At 39.9% G+C, this 21,447-nt stretch overlaps 1 protein-coding gene across 1 annotated transcript in view; it reads right to left on the reverse strand.

Annotated features, from left to right (window-relative positions):
- FBN1 (fibrillin 1) overlaps positions 1–21,447 on the reverse strand; it is a 228,157-nt gene that overhangs the window by 70,067 nt on the left and 136,643 nt on the right. The window contains exons 16-31 of the mRNA XM_045822406.1: positions 21,040–21,162; positions 19,809–19,964; positions 16,193–16,246; positions 14,504–14,629; positions 12,914–13,039; positions 12,227–12,346; positions 11,998–12,135; positions 11,091–11,141; positions 9,316–9,441; positions 7,003–7,230; positions 4,980–5,105; positions 4,738–4,866; positions 3,804–3,929; positions 3,567–3,692; positions 2,241–2,363; positions 1,030–1,155 (exon numbers count right to left, since the gene is read on the reverse strand). Coding sequence (XP_045678362.1) covers positions 1,030–1,155; positions 2,241–2,363; positions 3,567–3,692; positions 3,804–3,929; positions 4,738–4,866; positions 4,980–5,105; positions 7,003–7,230; positions 9,316–9,441; positions 11,091–11,141; positions 11,998–12,135; positions 12,227–12,346; positions 12,914–13,039; positions 14,504–14,629; positions 16,193–16,246; positions 19,809–19,964; positions 21,040–21,162 — 2,004 coding nt within the window. The remainder of the gene's footprint in view (positions 1–1,029; positions 1,156–2,240; positions 2,364–3,566; positions 3,693–3,803; positions 3,930–4,737; positions 4,867–4,979; positions 5,106–7,002; positions 7,231–9,315; positions 9,442–11,090; positions 11,142–11,997; positions 12,136–12,226; positions 12,347–12,913; positions 13,040–14,503; positions 14,630–16,192; positions 16,247–19,808; positions 19,965–21,039; positions 21,163–21,447) is intronic.

Below are 21,447 nucleotides of genomic sequence, written 5' to 3' on the forward strand. Positions count from 1 at the left end.
AAAACTGGGGAAGTACCATCCACAAGAATTCAAGGCAATAATCATCAGACTTCACAGAAGGCCTGGAACTGTGCCTATTCCCACCAGGCAGTTTGGAAAATCCCATAATTCACAGGTGTTTGAGTAATGTGTCCAGAAGGGTCTTGCCTCAGTAATGGAGCAAAATTAGCCCAAGACTAACTGCTGCTTAAAGCATAAAAGGAAGACTTTGAAAGAATCAATCTGTTTCCAAATAACTGGGTCACAAAATAAAGTTCAAGAATATTTCTAGGAATCCAAAAATATCTAGCACCTAGTAACTCAAAATTTATATTGTCTGGCATCCAATCAAAAATTACCAGGCATTCCATCAAGCAGGAAAATATGACCCATAATGAAGAGGAAAGTCAATTTACTGAAATGACTCAGAACTGACACAGATGACAGAATTAGTAGAGCAAGCCATTAAAATAGCTATTACAACTGCGTTCTGTATGTTCAAAAAGCTAGAGGAATGACTGGGCATACTAACTTGAGACACCAAAGTATAAAAAAAAGACCTAAATCGAACTCTTACAGATGAAAATTATAACATCTGAGACAACAGGATTAAAGGCAGATTAGATACTGCAGAAGAAAAGTTTAGCAAATTTGAATACATATCAATAGAAGCTCTAAAACAAATACAATCAGTTCTAGAATTTATTGCCTTCTGTCAGAAATAAATTTTGTTTACCTTTAAACAAAAGCCTAAACTCTAGTTACAGCAGGAAGAGGACAAAGTAGACATAAATAACGTATGGGCAAAACAAACTCTATCTAGAGCTGACCAATGGTAAATCAGTCCACATAACATATCTGATGAGGGCATTGTACCATAGTCACAAGAAGTGGCTCTTTGAAATGCTAGTTTTGGAACATTAGCATTGTATTCCTAAGTATCCTTACTGTTCACATAGAACCTATCAGCTATCCAAAGTAATCTTTATATAATTTAACAGTACTTGTGAATAACCAGAGAAAATAGAAAATTGTGTTTTCTTTGCTTACCTACACAAGTCTTCATGTCTTCAGATGCCATGAATCCATCATAACACAAGCACCTGTACTCTCCAGGTATGTTGGTACACTGACCACCATCACAGATATTGGGGTTATCTTCACACTCATCAATGTCTGCAGAGAATGAAACCAACAACAGCTTGATATTGGTTCTGTTAATTCAGTGATGAAAAAGTTAACTGACCCAAGTCAAATGAACTTGGCCTACTGACATAAGATCATTAGTTCTCAAATCCAAATAAATCTTTACATAAAATATCCCATCAGCTTATCTCAGATGAAAAGGGAGAAGACCATTTTCAAAATTCACAACCTACTGTTCAAGGTCAAGAGCCATATCCACTTAAAAGTCCATCATTTAATTAGCAATTTTATCTGTGCTGTGAATTTATCATTCAAAAATGATTATGAATCTTATATTTCTCATCAAATTTAGATGCCTAAGATCTATCATCTCCTGTTTTATTGATATTTTGAAGTGAAAATTGGTTAATAAGCATATCTACTTAGATGCATTTTTAGTAAAAATATTTATTTTCAACATTCAGTTTTTACAGTCTAATTTACACCTAGGGCTTTTAAGAGAGATTCTTTTAAGTTAAGTTCTCTTCTTAACCCAAGCCAAAATCAATACCTAGATTACCTAATTCATTTTTCATCCCTACCTGCCTACATGGCTCTCTACCCCAGAATGATCCAACAGGAAGTGTAAATCAGACCAGCATTTCTCACATTTGAGGCCACATCCAAATCACTTCGAGGGCTTGTGAGAACAAATTCCTGTGTTCAGCCCCCAGGAGTTTCTGGTTCAGTAGGGCTATGGGAGGCCCAAGGTTTTTCCTCTCTGACTCATTCTCAGGTGAGGCTGGTGCTGCAGCTCCAGGCAGTGCACCCTGAGAAGCACTGAAGTGAGCCAAGAGAGCAGCATCTTCAAAGCTCCGGTCCATGGAGAAACTATTTTTACACTCCACTTATTGAGTGTGTACCAAGTACTAGACTGAGTGCTGCACAAACTCTGCCACACAGGGATCTAAACCCCATTTTATAAAAGAGAACTCTCTCAAGAACCCACCACTAAAATATGTGAAAAAAACAAAGATTTGGACTCAGAACTACCTGACTCCAAAGCCCAGGCCCTGAACCACTCCACACAGGGACCTGTTACTGATAGATTTCACAGGAGGCTAAAACGTACTTACCGGTACATGACCTCTGGTCGGGCATTAGTGCAAATCCTGGCTGACAGCTACATTCGTAGCTACCTTCAGAGTTTGTACAGAAGGTCTCACAACCACCGTTCATTATGCTGCATTCGTCAATGTCTAAGAAAAATAAAAATAATATTACATTTCTCTGTGTTTATGATAATGGCATGTGTTTACAGTTTCTAGGCATGGATCAAGCAAAGCAAAAAAAAAAAAAACAAACAAACAAACCAAGAGCATCCTGGGGCAACTGGAAGGCACTACATAGTTTGACTCCTTCAAAAATATGAACTACACACCTACTATGTGCTAGAGATGTGAATCTAATGGTGAATGAGATAGACACAAGACCTGCCTTCATAATGGTCGACTACAGCTGGAGAGTTAAAGGAACAATTCATTACACAATACACAGTGCACCACATGCACCATGGCAGAAATGCTAGGGTGCTGTGAGAACATACATGACAATGGCCACATAGGTGAAATTTTCCGGGTCACAGATTCAGTTATAAAGTTGACATTCAGCTTAATTGGCTGAAGTTCTAAACCTTTTCAAGAACCTGAGTTGGAGTTCTGAGTTGTCCTGGGCCATGTTTCAGAAGAATCTGAGCTGATTTATGACTCTGGGTAGAAACCATGTGAGACTTGGCAGTTCCACATGATGTACACCCCAAACCAGGCAAAACTGGCGGTTTCTACAAAGTTTCACTTTGACTTTGGGCACAGTAAAGCCACAAGGTTTTCTGTGCCACTCTTTCCAGCATGACTAAACCTACAGAGGGCCAGCCACAAAGCACAAGGCTTGTCCCACAAAACCCCATCTTTAGGGAATGCCAGACCTAGCCTCTATTTCAATGTAAGATATGGCCTTCCTTACAATAATTATTCCTTGAAATATTTAAACTGATCTAAACCACCGAAGGGCAGAGATTGCACCCAAAGCTTTTTGTCTTTTGCACGGACCTCACTATGCTTCATTTATTTCAGGTAGTTAGCAATCACTGGCTGATCTGCCCAGATGTGCATGTGCATAAGCAAAGCATGCACTACCATTCACCATTAAAGCAGCATGGGTCAAATCACAGTTGTTAAAGCTAAAATATTCCACACCTCTCATTTAACCGTTCTTTAAACACACAAGGGAGGTGAGATCAGAAGATTGTGAGCCACTATGAAAAGAATTTTGCTTACAGGGGAACAAGAAAGATTAAGTAAAAGTAACTAGTGATGGCAATAGAGCTCAGAGAATACGGCTTGTGTGCTTTGGAAAGAGACTAATAAAATAAAGTATAAACCAACATTTGATATAGAACTTACCAACACAAAACAGCCGGTCGGGGGTTGAATGATAGCCAGGGTTGCAGGCACACTGGTATTTCCCCATGAGATTCACACATCGGCCATTTGGACAGAGGTTCGCACTCAACTCACACTCATTGATGTCTGTGCAGAAAATAAGAATGGCAAACATCCAGCCATCAGCTTCTGACTCTGGCAGAGATGTGGGTCAAATGACTGACCACAAGTAAGTGGTCTGAAAGTTTTCCTCCTTACCTATACATGCAGAGATGTTGGGGGACAGCTGATGGCCAGGTGGACATTCACAGCGGTAACTTCCCTCGGTGTTTAGGCAAACGCCTCCTCGGCATAGGAGGGGATTCCTCTGACACTCATCAATGTCTGCAAAATGGAAATGGCCCATGGTGAAGATAGTGGTCGTGTCCTCCCAGGTCCCCACGACCAGGCCAATGCATTCATCGCCCGGTTTCGAGATGTCCTGGCTGCTAATGACTTCCAGGGGCCCTTCTTGAAAAACTGCTGTCCGTTTCATTCAGAAATACCTGAGAGATGAGAGATTATATTTCCCTCCCATGCTGAGGGCTACCCATGGCCAATAATTGATTGAAGTGATGTAGAAATCAAGATCTTGGCCTCCTTGTCTCAGGGGGGAACAATACTCTGATACCGTTCACACTCCTGAGTCACCTGTGGAATCCAGTCAACGCCAAAATGCAGCTGAACTCTGCTTCTCTTCTTCTCCTTCCCTAACCTGTCTCCTCCTCACTTTGTTACAGGTTCCTCCTGAGAGCATTCCCTCAAAATAATCTCTTTCTCGGAGAACCTAATCTAAGGCAACCAGCTTAATTAATCTCCTTCTCAAGAAATGTTGGACAGAGACCCTACACTGTAACCCTAAGTATAGCATATGTTCAACTTGTTCTCTCTTCCCTGGGGTATCTATTCTAGGTTTCACACTCACTCCTCAGGGATCCATAACCAGTGTCCAGGGCCCCCCACCACCCCACAGCAAAAATTCCCTCACTCCTTCCACATGTCAGTCTCCCTCTGCCACAGACTGATTCCCGATGCACTGGTGAGGAGACCAAAACACTGGGGGAGCAGGAAGAAGCTAGGGCACAGGCTACGAGTCCTCAAAGCTTCTTGGAGCCCCTTTTTTCCTGTGATGATCCAATGGGCACACACTTACCCATGCAGTTCTTCATCATCATGAATCCACTTTCATAGCCTTCATCACACTTGCATTCGAAGTCCCCTGGGGTGTTCACGCACTGGCCACGGCCACAGAGGTCAGGAGATATACGGCATTCATCGATGTCTGTGCAAAAGCAGCAAGTGGCAGCAAGTGAGTATCAGGATAGCCTTCATTCTCATGGAATAAAGATGAAGAGTTCCAAAGGGTGTCCCTCCAAGGTGAGCCCCTCCACTGACCTGTGCAGTTCCTCTCTTCAGAGTCAAGTGCAAAGCCACTGTCACACCGGCACTTAAAACTGCCAATGGTGTTTCTGCACTTGCCGTGGGTACAGAGGCTGGGAATCATCTTGCATTCATTGATATCTTCAAGAAAAATAAAATGTGTGAAAAGTTTGTGAGAAACCAATTAGGTTTCAGTGCCCAGCATTTTAAACCCGGGAGGTTGAAGGGTCTTGATATAAGGTATTGGCAATATTCACTTTAAAGAATATGTGATAACCAACAGGGAATACGACTGTGGAAACATTTCTAGTCTTTGAAACTTCTGTTTTAGAAAGCACTATCAGAGAAGTAAAGAGTGCATTTGGTTAGACTTGTAGAATCCAGCACACTGTCTGAGGCATAATGAACATTTAACTATTTACTGAATGAACAGTCTAAATCATTAGTGTCTACACTTTAAGCACATAGAAGATTATTAGAATATATTGCCCACAGCAATCAACTGCATGTGTAGAGCAGTGATTTTCAACCTTTTTCAGCTCATGGAAGACATATCAAATTACTAAAATTCTGTGGCACACCAAAAAATATTATTTTTTGCTGATCTGACAAAAATTAGGCATAATTTTGATTCATTCACACTAGACAAAAATTGTTGTGTGGGCTGTTGTCATTTTCTTCATTTGACAATCTAAGGGGAAAGAGGTCAGTACCCTCGACTAAAGCATCAGGAATCACATGCTTTAAAGACCCTGGCCATGCACCAGTGTGCCTCTTGTGGCACCAGTTGAAAATCACTGGTGTAGAGAAATGAGATAGTCATTTATGCTTTTTCATGCTTTTTAAAAATACACTTAAAATACAAGACTTTCAAATATTGTATAGCCTTAAAGTTTCATTAATGTAATTAAAAGAGTCCTTTTTTACTAGCAGATAGCATCTGTAACATGGAATCTGAGTTTCTCCTTTTAGGGTCCTTTCCAGAGTAAGACTTAAAGCTCAAGAAATACAAGTTCATTGCTACATAGTGCCATGAGAGACAGAATTGGCAGATTAAATCTCAAGAACATCAAGTCTTTCTGTGGCAATGGATTTCCACAGCCTTTGGAAGCAAATCACTCAAGTTTCTTAAAATTAACTTAAGAGACATTTAAGAGGGCCATCTAGAAACTATCTCTCTAGACACAACAATTTAAAACCCCAAGGCTTCTTGGACCAAATGCTCAGTAGAAAAAAAAGTCTACACATTTTTCTATAAGGATAGTTAAGTGATATTTACATACTCATTTCCCATTTGATTTAGTTATGAAGTTTGGATTAGGACCAGACACAACGGGCAACCAACAGAACACTCCATACTGGGAACATAAGCTGAGCCCCTCTGAATGATCAGAATTCTGAGGAACCAATTACGATTTTCCATATGCTGAAGTAAACAAGTTCTGTTTCATTGTGTATAAAAACTTAAATTAATTTTGGAATTAGTTTAAATCTGCGACTTCTTATTTTTTGCATGGATTTTAGATTATAGCATAAAAAACTGAAATAATATTTGAACTATCATGTTACTGGAGTGTGTTGGCCACAGGAGAGAACTTCACTGTATTTGGACAACCAGGACCTGCCACTGAGTGTCACATGCCACTCACCCCCATTTCCTACACTGTAGTCACTGGTGCTCAAATCAGTGGATAAGATGTCATATAATAGTGGCTTTAGAAGATGGCACAAAAATTTCCCATTTCCTTTTATTTTTGTTTGGTTTAGGGTGGCATTAAGACCTACTTTAGCACTTAATAATGGCTACATGGGAGAGGCAAGTGACCTCAGGAAATCCTGAGATGGAGAAAAAGAAAATCTATTAGAAAGTGAATGTTTGGTTACAGAGAGTTCAGAAGGCAAAGAATGTATGCTGAGATGATGGAAGGATGACCACACTGATGATATTCGTCGTAATTCCATTAATAGAACTCTAGACTCATGGAAATGCATCTGCCAGTCCGAAAAGAAGAGCAATCAACTACTGAAACCATCGTACCTTTGAAGAAAGGTTTCCCATTTGTAATTTCCTTTGTGGCAAATCCGGGGCCTCTGGGACACAGCTCTTCATACTCAGGTGTGTTCTTCACAGGACACTCTTCGCATTCCTCAGTGCCCCAGGCCGCCCCCACGGAGCAGCAGCAGGCATCCATGCGGTGGCGGCCAGAAATGGGCAGAGTGCACTCCTCATCATCATACCTCAGGAAGCAGGTTTCCACGCGGTTATCTGCCAGAGAGCAGAGGGAAGCTGAGGAGAGCAACTCTGGTTCCACAACCCCAAACTGCCAGTGTTGTGTTAGGCAAAGTACAGTACACTCAATGATTTTCTATATACTTACTGACTAGGATTATTTTGTCCTCAAAAGAAACCCAGGCTTTGTGATAGGTATTCCTGCCTAACACAGACTCTTCTATTGGGTAACTCATACATATTTGCACCTACTATCCGTGCAAAGTTTCCTTTTGACGTGAGGTGTTTTCTGATAATCCTGCATAAGGAGCAGTATTCTGAGAAGTGTGGCGATGAGCTTTGGGGAGCTGTTTTCACAGACTTGTCTGCTCCCAATGTGTGCCCGCCATAATGTCCTGACATCTCATCTGTAGCTAAAAAGCAAACTGCAATCTTTATCCTTGGAGGACATCTGAACTAGCTCCAGCCCCTTTTCCTCAGATGCATGTCATTGTGGAGAGGAATACCCCACCTGAGATTAAAGAAGAAAAGCAGCAAAGAAGAGCTGTTCATTCCTCTTCTCAATGACTTCTTTCACTTCAACTTGTGCTTATGTATACATTCTTCTGGATACATGTGGGGTACCTCTAGCTCCGACCCCAAATTCAGGGGATTATGAAGAAGAATAAAAAGAATGGCAGGCCAGAGGTCAGAAGACCTAGAATTTGGTCCTATTCTGTGACTAAGAAGTCTGCTTGTCTTACACAATTATTGACCCTGAACCTGAATTTCCACATTTGTAAAATGATGTTCTACCCATCTCTCAGGGGGTTACTATGAAGCTCAAATGAGATTATGCATCTGAACATGGTAAAGTGTAATTAAAACATAAGGTATGATATTCCCTCTCTTTCTCCTTCACAAGGTTAATAACCACAAGGTGGTTATTAACCATTCACCTAAGTGCCCAAACTTCCTTTAATGTTAGGAAGCTTCTGAGGCCTTCTGGGCAACTTTACACAAGGGTTGCCTTTATTAAGATGGATACTTCTTAAATGATTTATAAATTAAATATTAAAGCATCTTTCAGCTAAAGAACCTGAAAGAAGTTTCTCATTATATGTTGACTGCTCTTAAACAAAGAAGCTAAGACTCAGAATGGCATTAACAGGCCTCCATAGTTACGCAAAGACTCGAGCCTTTGAATTCCAACTTTTCTCTTTCCTATTGCTTACATTATAAACCAAAAAGTTCTATATTTAAAGGTTTGTTTATTCTAATTGGTAAGTGATCCAAATCCCTTAGCTGCATACCAGTCTTTTAACCACTTACAGTGGTCCTTCACTAAGAATGCTCTTTAGAGTAGTAAAGTTTCAGATACACAATGAGGCAGAGCCTTATGTCCATAGTCACAGACTTGGAAACCTGTGATCCAACAGACATACTCCTAGCAGTCAGAAGCCATGGTATTAACATCAGAATAAGTCTGTCAGACCCCACAAGAATGGCGATGGGATCTCAAACCTAATGCCACTACAGATCTACAGGGCAGCTTTCTAAGAACTCAGGGTTCTGTGCCAGTCTCTTCTGCACTATTGCCACTTAGGCTGTAGCCAGTGGCTTGGAGAAGCCCATCATGACTGACAGTGACAACAGCCCTGGGCTCCCTCAGGTTCACTATTCAAGACTGTGGCCCTTTTCATTCCTGATACCCACAAGAATTTTCTGCAAAGATCTGTCATTCCGGCCAACAGTAGGACATGCCTAGCAGTTTCCAACTGAAATTGTTCTCCCTACCATTCACTTCACACCCTGTAGCCCATGACATATGGTGGTGGTGGGGGGGTGGATTTAGCAGCTCTGGGTTAATAACTACGATGGCAGTGATTTAAGGAATAGTTACATATCAATTACCGTTTCTCTTCTATAACATGTTCTCTGCTCTTCATACAAGGAATAAACAAAGAGCTTAAGTCAGGAAGGCTCTTCTTCCAGGAAACCACCATGGACTCTAATGGAAATACTGAATTTGGGATGTAGGTGTCTGTTCTGGGAACCAAATATTCAGCCCTATCTCATCAACTGAAGTTTTATTAATCTTTAAGAAATGATCATTTGGGAAGTAATGAGTTCAGTATTTACCCAGGCAGATCCTTCCTGTGACATCCAAAGTCATCCCACTGGGACACTGACATGTAAATGATCCCCTGGTGTTAACGCACTCGCCATTTTTGCACACTCCAGGGAACACTTCACATTCATTTATATCTATGAAGGAGAGAAAAGCATGAATTAATATATCTCTGTAACATCATTCTATTTATTCCATTCTTGGAGTTATAAGTATTCTCATAATAGAAACGGCCATTTGAACCTGGTAAGTTCACAAAATTAGTTTGTCTCCAAACAGTTTAGGTAGAATTTCTGGGGCGTCCGAATAGCAACAAAGAGAGCTCACCTGCCACCAAAGATGTAAGAGTTTCTCCATGGACTCAGGGAGTAACTTTTGAGTTTTAGAGACAGGGAGCTGGTGCAAGTTCTTGGGGACAGTTCTGGGCAGTGTGGCTATCCAGGTAAGGCTCCCAGGAGCCATCTAATTAGCTTTATGAGTCCAGATGTTTGGAAATCAGTAGAGAAAGGGAAACCTGGTCTTTCAAACTACCAAAGAATAAAGAACTTGAAACTAAGCACACACACAAAAAAAATCCTACTAAGGAATATGTGGAGCCAGCAAAAAGGTTCTCTTTCGAGAAGTGCTCAAGAAGTCCCTAGAAGCAAGCGTATTACTATTTCTAACTTAGCTATGGTCTCAGACTGTTCTGTCAAAACCTTGGTGGTCCCAATTTGAGTTGCAGAGAGTTGAAAGATGCTCATGTTCATCCACTTATCATTCACTCAATCTCTCTCGAATGTGCTGGTTCATCACAGTTTGCTTCATACAGAGCAGTATGTTCTCTGCACTTAATTTGGAAAAATATTCACCATCAAATTAATCCAAAGAAAGGAACTTACTTGTCAATGTCAAAAAAAGTGGAGTGTTATTTAAGAAATTCACATATGCTGGGTCTGTATTTAGAAGAAATAACTTCCCAAACCAGGGATGTTAGGGAAAAAAATGTTCCAGAATTTCCTTGTAAGAGAGATAAATGGAAAGGGAAAAATTTACCTTCTTGGGGTTTTTTTTTGTTGTTGTTGTGCTGGCCACTTGTACACCAACATGTGCTGCTGAGGTCAGATAACTTATTAACAATGGGTCTGGACCAAAGAAAGGCCAAAGAATTCAGTCATCATTTGGAAAGCAAGACCCTGGGTGGGGGTTACAATGTTCTTCCTTATTTTAGCAGGGAAAAAATTTCATTTCATCCCACATATGGGACTAATTGCTGTTTTTAAAATTTTTCAGCTGCTGTGTCATGTCAGGTTGTGTTTGTCACCCTGACCTGTGCCTATCTGGGACTCCGTGAGAAAGAACCACAGCAAATGGAAGATGACCCACACACAGTTTCAGAAACAACACAGCAGAGTGTGTCCTTCTAAATCACCCATGACAATGAAACAAACAAACAAACAAACAAAAACCAGGACAAACCAAGAAAAAGGCAAAATTTGCAGCCTCATTTAAAAACTCCTATTTTATCTTCTGGTATATATAGCATTTGGAAAGTGCAGTCAATTCAAACCATGGTCAACCTAAAACATTTTCAACTACCCTACATCCTGGCCACAGAAGTCTGAAACTGGCGATAGCGTATATATCCTGGTGAAATTAACATCTGTCATGCTCTACAGTTCCCATTATTCTTTTTCTCTGCTGCATATTTCTTACTGTGAAGTTATGGGACATCTATACCCAGCCCAAAATAACACAAGCATTCTTCAAGCACACGAAACTGATGTTTATAAATAATCATAAATACCTTCACACTGTGTTCCTTTAATTCTTGAATAGCCTTTGCCACATATGGGATCTGTAAAAACAAATCGAATCAAAACAAACAAACAAAAAACAAATTTGAGATAACAATATCCAGACTTTGTAATTATGACTTACTATAAGAAACATGAAAGGGGACCTGGAACATGAATTGGATTTTGTTGCTATGAATAAGTCTGAGATAACAAAGTGTTTCTGAGATTGCATAAGTGAAAAAGAATAATAAAAGCCCAATTTCTCTGAGATATCCAAAAAGACCCAAAGGTACCCTAAAGATCACGCTAAGCTGATGACCAAGAAGGAAACTGACTAGATTTCTCTCTTGTTGATAGCCCTGAAACAGGAATCTCCTTATAGGGTTACTGTGACGGATTTGGGAAACAAATTCTAGAACTTCGAGCTCCTATGCCCTGCAGTGTTCACAGTACATAAATTAACACATTTATATACCCAAACACAGAATCAACAAAATCATCAGCAAGGCTCTCAAACCTCAACTTTACAACAGATTTCGAAGTTTAGTCATGAATACTGTTTCCTTTAGGTTAACCAGTTTTTTTGGAAGAAAATGTGCACCTATAAAAAGCTCAGGGCCCCTAATCATTAGGTTCTGCAGAGGGCCAACAGAAATTGCTGACCCAGGAAAGCCGCACCAGCTAGCTGTATTACAATGTGGTGACAGGAAATGATAAATTGCCAAATTCCCTGAAACCATTGCCCTTGATGCTTCTCTTAGTTTCCTATTCACTAATGTGCTTCATTGAGGTCATCAGAATTAAATCTTCTAAAATCCTCCACATGACCCAAATGTACAAAGTACTAGGATTCCCCTTTCTAAGCAAAACGAGCAGCAGGAACGGCACAGGAGCCACAGCAGCCGCATCTCTTACCGACTTGGCATAGGGTACAGGGGCTGCCCCAGGCAGCACCAAGGGAGGAACAGCACTGGGACTTTAGGGTGGCTCCATTGATGTTGATCTCACAGCGCCCGTCGATGACAGTCTGCCAGCAAGTGCCCTTGATGGTTTCTGTGGGGGGCACGGGGGAGAATCTTTACTAGACACTGAAGCACAGCAGCCTTGATAAACACAGGAAAACCATTCTCAGAAAGATAAATACCTATGCAGATGGTTTTTGTTGGATCCAAAGTACTTTCAGAAGAACACTCACAAATAAAAGAGCCTTGGGTGTTTTTGCAGACTCCATTAATGCAAGGATTTGACTCACATTCATCGATGTCTGAAACAAGAACAGGTCAACATTACTGCTGCAAACTAGACTCGGGCATGAATGAATATTTAAACTTTGGCCTCGACTGCTACCACATATTCTTCATTAGATAGTAAGCTGGCCTAAATAGAATTTTTCTAGGCTAGATGGAATGCCAAGATAATAATTAAGCACATCTCTATAGTTCAGAATCTGGTACATGGACGAATCTTTTTATTCAGAAACTCTGGAGCAAATGTAAGTGTAACTTCTGAATAACTAACTCAAACAGCATATGCGTAATGTTTTCTCTGTCTATTAAATGATAGTTAATAGAATGCCAATTTCAGGCAAATGCAAAATGAATGCTTTAAAATGGCACTTGAACTCAAAATAAATGGCAAATAATATACTAATTGTAGGCAAGTACCACCGGCAGCTTGCAAAGTATCTACAAATGCTGTATAGGACAAAGAAGCTCATCTAAAAGGGGCATAATTGTCTAAAATAGAAGAAACTCTAATTTATTCTCATGGTTTTCTAGCAGCATTCCAAAAAAGCAAAGAACATAGTATAAGAACAAAAAATATAGTTTACCTTCACAGGTTTTTAGATCAGGTTTGTATATAAACCCCTTGGGACAGGTACAGACAAAACTTCCAGGAGTGTTCCTACATTGCCCGTTGTCACAGAGAAGACTGTTCAATGCACATTCATTGATATCTGGAAAACCAACAAAAATGAACTTTTTAAAGAGCTCATCATTTGCATGCAACATCTTTGCTCTTTTAGTTAGGGTTTCAGGTCATAATGATATGATTAATTCAAACAAAGAGGCAAAACTTCTGTAACATTGGTTTTTGGTTAAATTACCTAATTTTAAGGCCTGATTATCTGTACTTGATATGTACAGAGTCTAGACTCACCATACATTATGCAATACACTTCTTTCTTTAGCAGAAAGAAAATCTGGATTTACTAGAAATCACTACTAATCTATATTTAATTGCCTCATTGTACCAGAACTTAAAGGTCTAATCCTATTCATTTAAGGAACGAAATAAATATTTAGAAAGCATGGTCCATCTTCGATATGTGTTAGTTCCAGCATGTGTGTTCCTCCTTTTGAATAATTTAAAGGGTCTTCGGTAATGGGTATCAACTATGAGGCAATCTCTAGAGTTTATAGTTGTCATGAGGAATTTAGCCTCAAGATTTAGAGAGCTGAGGAAAACCCCTTGTTTTCAGATGGGGTTTTCTAATTAGACAGTAGCTGTCTAATGCAAAACCTGCCTTTTGATATGTATGACTTAAATTAGGAAGAATAGAAATTATACAGCTTTTTTTTTAAGTATCCATTTGGGCTATAACATTACACAGCCCAGAGAATACATTCACAAGGAATTTTTTAGACATGGAGAGATTCTGCTTAGATCATCATTTGACAAGCTAGTAGCCCTGACATAAAGGATATACAAATTCAGCACTGGAAGCTGCATGGGTCACAGCATTAAATCCCTTAAATCAGCAACATCTTTATAAAGTTTTTATGAGTATGAAGTTGTGTTATTGGCTGAGCAGGCAGCATACTGAGAATTCTGTCAAAATGGTATAAGGAAATGCTAACACTGTCCAAAAGGCTCATATTGCAATTCTTAAACTGATAATGTCAGAAAACTCGGGAAACTTAAATTGAGCAATTGATGAGGAAGCTAAAAAAAAAAATAGCCAGTCCCTAGTACCCAGTGTGGGAAATGGCTGGAGTGGATCTTTGAGTTCTCACTTCATACCTCTGAACATAATCAGAAGTCTGAACATACTTCTGACCTGGTGCTAATGGGTCCAACTTAGAGCATGTACCAAAGTGTGAAAGGAAAAATCCCTACAGCTTCTCAGACTCTCCCTTTTGCTTCCCATGGGGTGACTTCTGGATGAAGTTAAAACATCCCTGTTCTCTCTGGCCTGCCCAAATAAATAGTGATGTTTTTGTGTCTGCCAATGAAGAGAGGCCCTCATAGAAAAATGAAATAATAAAACTTGTTTTCAGTGGAGTCTCGTTTAGAAGTACCCAAAGTGTAGCACATCCATCTGCCCAGTCCTTGAAGTCCTAAAAGAGCAATTTCGTCCATGCATCAGAAGGAAAGCAATATGCATGAAATGTCTTAGAAAACAGGTGAAAGTTCTCACCGACACAATTTTTTCCAGATGCATCCACTTCATATCCTGAGTTGCATATACATTTGTAGGTCCCACGGAGATTTTCGCAAATTCCATTTGGACAAATATCAGGATCTAATGCACATTCATTTATATCTGCACCGCAAAAACAATTCACAATCAGTAACATTCTAAAGTAAACACCAAATGAACTGTCAAAAAATAACATTACAATAAATGCAATGACCTTAGGACCTTGCAAAGAAAAAAGATTACATTTTGATAAGAAAGCTTGACCCCTTTTTCTCAGCAGAAGAAATTCTGAGTCATATCTTCCTTCCCTTAGTCCCTGAGAGGAACTGGCATCTGAGCTGGACCTACAAGATTACCAACCCTCCATCAAGCTGAAGGAGACCCCCTGAACTTCTCTTCCAAACACCAAGTGGTAAAGTGGGTCAAACGCAGAGCTCAGAGCCCTACAACTGGTCTCTCTGCCACCAGCTATCCATCTTCCATCTGTCTTCCACATCGCCAGCAGCTGATTGTGTCATTTGCACAGTTCAAACTTTTCTAAGTTCAGTAATATCCTCAAGTGCGAATTAAAACATAAACTCTGTTTATTGACTTTAAACTCTCACTGTTGCATGAACATGAAACACCCTCTTCACTCTGTGTCAAGAGTGTCTGGAGCAGACCCACGTACCAGTCCAAAGCCCACTAAAACACCGCCTGCTCTGGAAAAGCCTCTTTCACTCTGTCCAGAGGAAGCTGCATTCCCCTTCTCCTGTGCTCTCTCATACTGAGGAGAAAGCTCTAACAGTCAAAGGTGATGCAAAATGACAATCAGTGAATGGCAGTCTCAAACCTTGGTCCCTGACTCTTCTATAAATCAGGGTTGACCTTTGTTCACTTCTGCAGGTCCCTAGCACAACTTACTTACTTCCCACTAACTCTTAATTATAAATTTCCTTACTTTTCCTCTCTTATCCTCCAAATATCCTGTCCCCATCTTCATCCACACAAAATGATGAAATCAATCAACTTGAATGAACTGACAATCAGTTCAGCCCGTGTACTTTATTCAGATCTCTCCTGAATCAAATTACTTAGTTTTATATTAATAAAAGAATCCCTTCCTCTTTCATACCACCCATTTTATACTTATTCCAATTCTCCCTTTTAACTGTAATTCCTTTTATAGCACTGATATTTCTCTAGTTCTTACTCCTACACTTAAATACTTCATTCTCATTCAACTCGGTTAATTGCTGTCACTGCACGCTACAAAATATAAGATAAAAAATATAAAATATAAGATGGCTCCCAATTGCCATCTTATAATGACTGAGCACTAGACAGTTAAGAAATAACAGTTCACTTGAGCCCATGACCCTGAACTGTACTTGATAGCGGGAGACCCAAAGGGAGGCGAGGCTAACCCTCGTCATACAGATTAGGTCATTGTACCTAATCTGTCTTCCCACATCCCCCTCCCCAGGAGCGTACCCAGCCCACAGTTCCAAGCACCACACCCACACCCAGCAACTCCAGGACCCACTGTGCCACGGCTGCTCTGCTGCTGGGGGGCTTCTAGGCGATCCAGGTACATCATGCAGTGACAGCTGGGCTGGTGTAAAGGGACCAGCTGGAAACCCACAGGAAGGCCTGATCCTGCCTCTGCACATGCTCGAGGTAGTAAATTCTGAAGCAGGTCCTTACCACTGCCTGCTGACGTCATCCCTGGCCCACTGCTGCAGAGCGCCTGATATTCCGCTGCAATAAATTAACAGATAGTAAATGATTCCCTTGTTTGCAGAACAGGTCAATCCTGCTTTTGGCTCTGCACACATCATTTCCTCCTAAGTGAGTGGAACTGAAATAAGTGGCAACGGAAAAAAAGCAACTCCTGGGGGGAGTCGCCATTCATTACACTGAGCTCCCATTTTAACGGCTCTGCATCAAGGAGGAAAACAACTTTTAAGGCTATAAGCAAGTTACAGCAATTCCTTGTGCAAAGCACTTTCGGAAAAGGTGTTTTTCCTATAACTTGATTTTGTTCACCAGGGAACAGTTTACACTTACAGTGAAATGTGCCTGTTAAAGTGTGGTTTCTTCACTGTTAATAAAACTTTCTCCCACCATCTTGGGAATAATTTTGTTTCTCAGTGCAAGCTGTTTTTTCAGTACCCAGTTCTTAACATTTTCTTATTTCTCTCTGTAAATTCTCTAGCCTCCACTCACAAGAACAGCAGGGTATCTGTGCTTGCATTAAAGTATATTTTTAAAATGACTATTTTCCAGAGTACTAGACTCATTCTACATGATAAGTCTATAGGAAAAGTATGGCATGATATTAAAACCGTGAGATCTTATTGAAGAAATTGAAGTTTATAGAATGTATTCCCAAATTTGTGATGAATCCGGTTTCTACTTCTATTTTTAAAATTAAACTTATTGGTTAAAACTGATACAATATTTTACACACTATCCAATAATATTTAAAGGGACGTAAGTGTTTCATGATCAAATGCAAGTCATTTGTACTTAAGTGGCAGGAAACTTAGTAGCCAGCTAGGGGAGCTGGATACTAGGGATGGGCCTTTTTATGGGGGCCAACTGCACCTCACTGTTAAGCAAACAGTCCTTAAACTTTTGCTAGAAAAGTATTTTTCTGATGACAGCGATGCAAATGAGTTATACTGTAGAGAGAAAAATTGAAGGTTGAATCCTTCAGAGACTGTGCCTTCTAGCAAATGTAATTTGAGAAAAGTGGGGAAACTCTCTTAATTTTTAAATCATCTTAAAGGGAGTGAAGAGGGGAACAAATGGAAGGTGTCTACCACTGTGTGTTTGAAAGACAGGAACTGGGAGCAAGAAAGAAATACACCCTCTTTTTTTTTCTCTTACATCAGCAATTAATTGAAACATCTACCAAAAAGCAGAGAAATACTGCAAGTGATAAAAAAGGAAAAGTGAAATCATACCAACTATATGAGAAGTACTTTTCCAGTCAGTGCTAAATTAGCTGACGCTTGGCCTAAATGCAGGTACATTATTGTCCTCATTCTTTGCCATCTGGGCAAGATCTGGCACTAGAGTATTCTCTGTGGTGAATTCAGGTCAGCATGGGTTTGACGCTGATGGCAATCTTATTGCCAGGGGTCTTGAAAACATGGCATTTCCCCCTGTTAGTTTTCCCCTTCTATAAATTGGAGCCAGTGATACCCAACTCACACTGTCGTTCTATGGATTTAATGACAGAACGCATGAAGTGCTCAGCATGACACCTGGCACAGCTCAAGCACTTAAATGGCAGGCATTGTTGAACTAACTCAGCATGTGCCATGGAGAGCGTGGTATGAAAACAGACGAGCAATGTCCTAATAAGTATACTTCCTGTGTATTTAACTGACCCATTTCTGTTAGGAGGAAGTGAGAAATAGCTTCATAGCTCAGCCAGTGAGAAATAGCTTCATATACAGCCTGCTTGGTCTCCAGAGCACAAAGATGAACTTTAGATGTTGTGTAGTTGGGGTTTCTCATTAAATTAACTAACGATACTCATTCTGGACATTTGCAATACTTCTGAAAGTCCCCCTTCTGTCCTGCAATGAGGGAGTCCCACATCCAGGAACTTCACGATTTGGCACTGTCATCTGCCGAAGAGGGGGAGAAGCCTAACTGAAGGAAAGCACTTCCACATGTGGACCTCTTCGCAAACCCACTGAAATACAGAACAGAGGCGAGTGAAACTGGACTTCAACTTTAACTCTAAGCTTCACTGCTTAAAGAAATCTGGTCTCTTTCAGTCATCTTTTTATAAGCCCATTTTATTTTCCTATGTATCATAAAAATTTTTTTGGAAGTGTACTCGGTCCAGAGGGAAAAGGTAAAAACTAAGAACCATATGCACCAAGGGTCCTGGATTCCAAGTTTGGCTCTTCTGTCCACTTAACATGTGAGCTGTCACCTATAGCCTTGTGCACCAGTTTTCGTGATACTCATCCATCTTCTAAATTCGAAGTTTGCAACAGAAATACTTTGAAAAGTTCAAGTAACACACAAAAGGCCGACAGTAATAATATACAACTGTGTAGCTACATGAAAGTATCTCTGCCTATTATGTAATTAAAGCATTGTTAATGTATATTTAACTGATTGGTAACCATATATAAAATGATAATTTGTGTGTTAGTCACCAGGTAAAGTAATTAGCCAGAATAAAGCTTTCTTTCTTTAATTAGTATCTCTCATTTCTTTTGAAGTCTCTTATTTAACTTTAATTTTTCATAAAATATGTTAATTTCTAACTCATAATTTCAAATATCATTTTCAAAATGACAAATGTTTTAAAATTGTGCATTAGTCTTTCATTAATTAATTTTGTCTAGTCAGAAATGAACTAACTGAATCTTAGATCTAATATTGAAAATGTAGCTCTGATTGGTTGATTCACATCTAACACTATTTTAGGACATTAGAAGTAAACAGCCAAGCTACTTTAAAATTGTATTCAAATGTAGATAGTCTATTGTATTAATTTCAACAGACTCTTTTTGCCTTACAAATAGAAATAATTTACAACTGGATTACCTAAAACAAGTTATTCTCAGATGAGAAAACTAAAGAATCCCTTTTCCATATTAATTTAATTTGTAATTATGTTTACTAATGTAAGCCATCACAAGTCTTTTTGAAAGTAGGTGAGAAAAATTCCTAAATAAACAAAAATCCACAGAAAAACTAACCCCCCTAAATTAAGTACTTTGCCTGTGGCTGGGGGCAGATCTGTAACTGAGGGACCAGTTTTCTTTTCACTATACCATGTTGTTTCAAACAGAAGTAATTACTTTTTCCCTAGGGTTGAATAAAATCATTTAGGAATAGCACACTTATATCAACATGAGGGATTTCAACAAAATTCACTAGGTCTTTTGGAGAAAAGTTGGAAATATTCAGGTAACCTGAAAATTATTTACTTTTACACTGTGTAATAGTCTGCTCTGAGGGAGTTCCTGCAAAATGCAAACACTGTGGAAGTACTTTAGAAAACAAAGTAAGGGGCATGCATTCCAAAGAGCATGAATATCACTGAGGTGGAAGAGTTCTGACAGGAGGCACAAATGTGCCGCCTGCTGCAACTGGCTGTTAGACCTGGGTGAGCAATGTGGGTTAGACCCCAACTTGCCCCTGCCAAGACCCCAGGAAGGTACATGGTATATACCTGGAGAGCATATGTAGTCTTTCCCTATGACGTCTATCAATTCTGTAAATGCAAGACCGCCAATGGTGGCAGAAGGCAGGCAGTACAAGGCACCCCCATGACCCCACTTACCTGAATTCTGTGCAGGACACGGCTGGCAAGGATCTTCTCCAAATGCATACTCAGTGTTGGCGCAACAGCATTCAGATTTAGTAACAGCACCGAACAAGGGCTTGACACACTGGCCTCTCTTGTATCCACCATAGCATGTGCTCCGTCTGTGTGTGTCTAAACAGGAAGAAGCATCTGTCATCACACCATCACTTCAAACAGATGAGAACCCCCCAGGTCAATGTTGGACCTAGCTTTATTTAGCCTTCGTCCCTGTTCGAACTCACGAGGAATGCCTCTGGTGTTAGGTCTCAATAAAATATCATAAAAACAAAACAAACTACATTCAGCTTCCAAGCACTGGAAACCAATGGCCAGAGTCCCGTTTTCTAGGGACTTTTGTGGTTTACCCAACTGTGAAGCATGTAAGTGCTGGAATTGTATCTCATTCATTTTTGTCTTCCTCAGGCCTGCACAGAGCAGACACTTAATAAATCCTGACTGAATGATGGATGGTTGTTGAATCTCACCCCATGATAAATAAGATCATTGTGAACTGTGGCCTACCTCAATATAGACATGTAATTATTGAATGTCTGGATTAGACGTACTTTCAAAAAAGGAAGTTTGATCTGTACAATGTTCCTTACATAAATCTGTAGATATTGGTCCATAAACAGTGTCACCATCAGGGAAGGGGTTTCCAGCTATGCCCAATCATCTCCCAATCCAAAGGGCTTCCTAACCAGCTTTCTTAAAAGTAATTTGGATAAAATTCATATCTATTTCTCAACAAAACTCAAACTTTTTATACAGCTGCATAAAACTATTAGCATGAAAGTTTCTTGATTATTCATATCCTCCTTCACATTCTACACTTCCCTTTGGACATCAATACTCCACGAACGTGTAGTATCACTGTCCAACAGATAGTGAGCACGTACAGGCCAATTTCAAAAACCATTCTCAAAAAATGCAGGCTGGAGGAAATTCAGGACAGCTATGTGACTAGGAAAGAAAAGCGGGGAGAAGAGGTGAGGATTCTCTTGCTTTTCACTGATCTCAGCTCATCTTTCTAGCCCTTGGATTAATATGCAATTTATCCAAGAAGAGAACTGACCCTGTTGGTTTGTTGCTCCATAAATATTAATGATATTGTATCTATCGCAGTAGAGTACATTTGTTACTGGTGGGTTATATGGATCAGCAAAGCATGGATCTTTATCTACATCTAGCTGTGGCTTAATCTTACCCACACACACGCGTCCATCCAGCCCCACGGCCAGTCCGGGAAAGCATTCACATCTGTAGGAGCCGTCGGTGTTGACACAGCGCCCGTTCATGCAGATCCCTGGTGTTTCACACTCATTAATATCTGTGGGGTGGAAAAGCACTTATTAAAAATGAAGTAGCTTCTATGGAAAACCATAAACTGTTTATAATTCTGTTACAACATTTGGAAACGGAAACCATGAAAAATACTCCGCAGCATCAACAATAAAAGCTCAATGAGATGCATTTTCTTTCTATTTTTTTGAGAGAATAGTAACAAAAATCTGGAGAAATAAACTGGCTGAGTTTATTTCTTTTCCATGGAAAGCTATTTTGATAATATTTTCTTGATATATACTTTTAAGCCAAAAGGAAAAAGGACTCATGG

Source organism: Phyllostomus hastatus, unplaced genomic scaffold, assembly GCF_019186645.2.
Source record: "Phyllostomus hastatus isolate PE091 unplaced genomic scaffold, TTU_PhHast_1.1 phas_scaffold_501, whole genome shotgun sequence".
Classification (NCBI taxonomy): domain Eukaryota; kingdom Metazoa; phylum Chordata; class Mammalia; order Chiroptera; family Phyllostomidae; genus Phyllostomus; species Phyllostomus hastatus.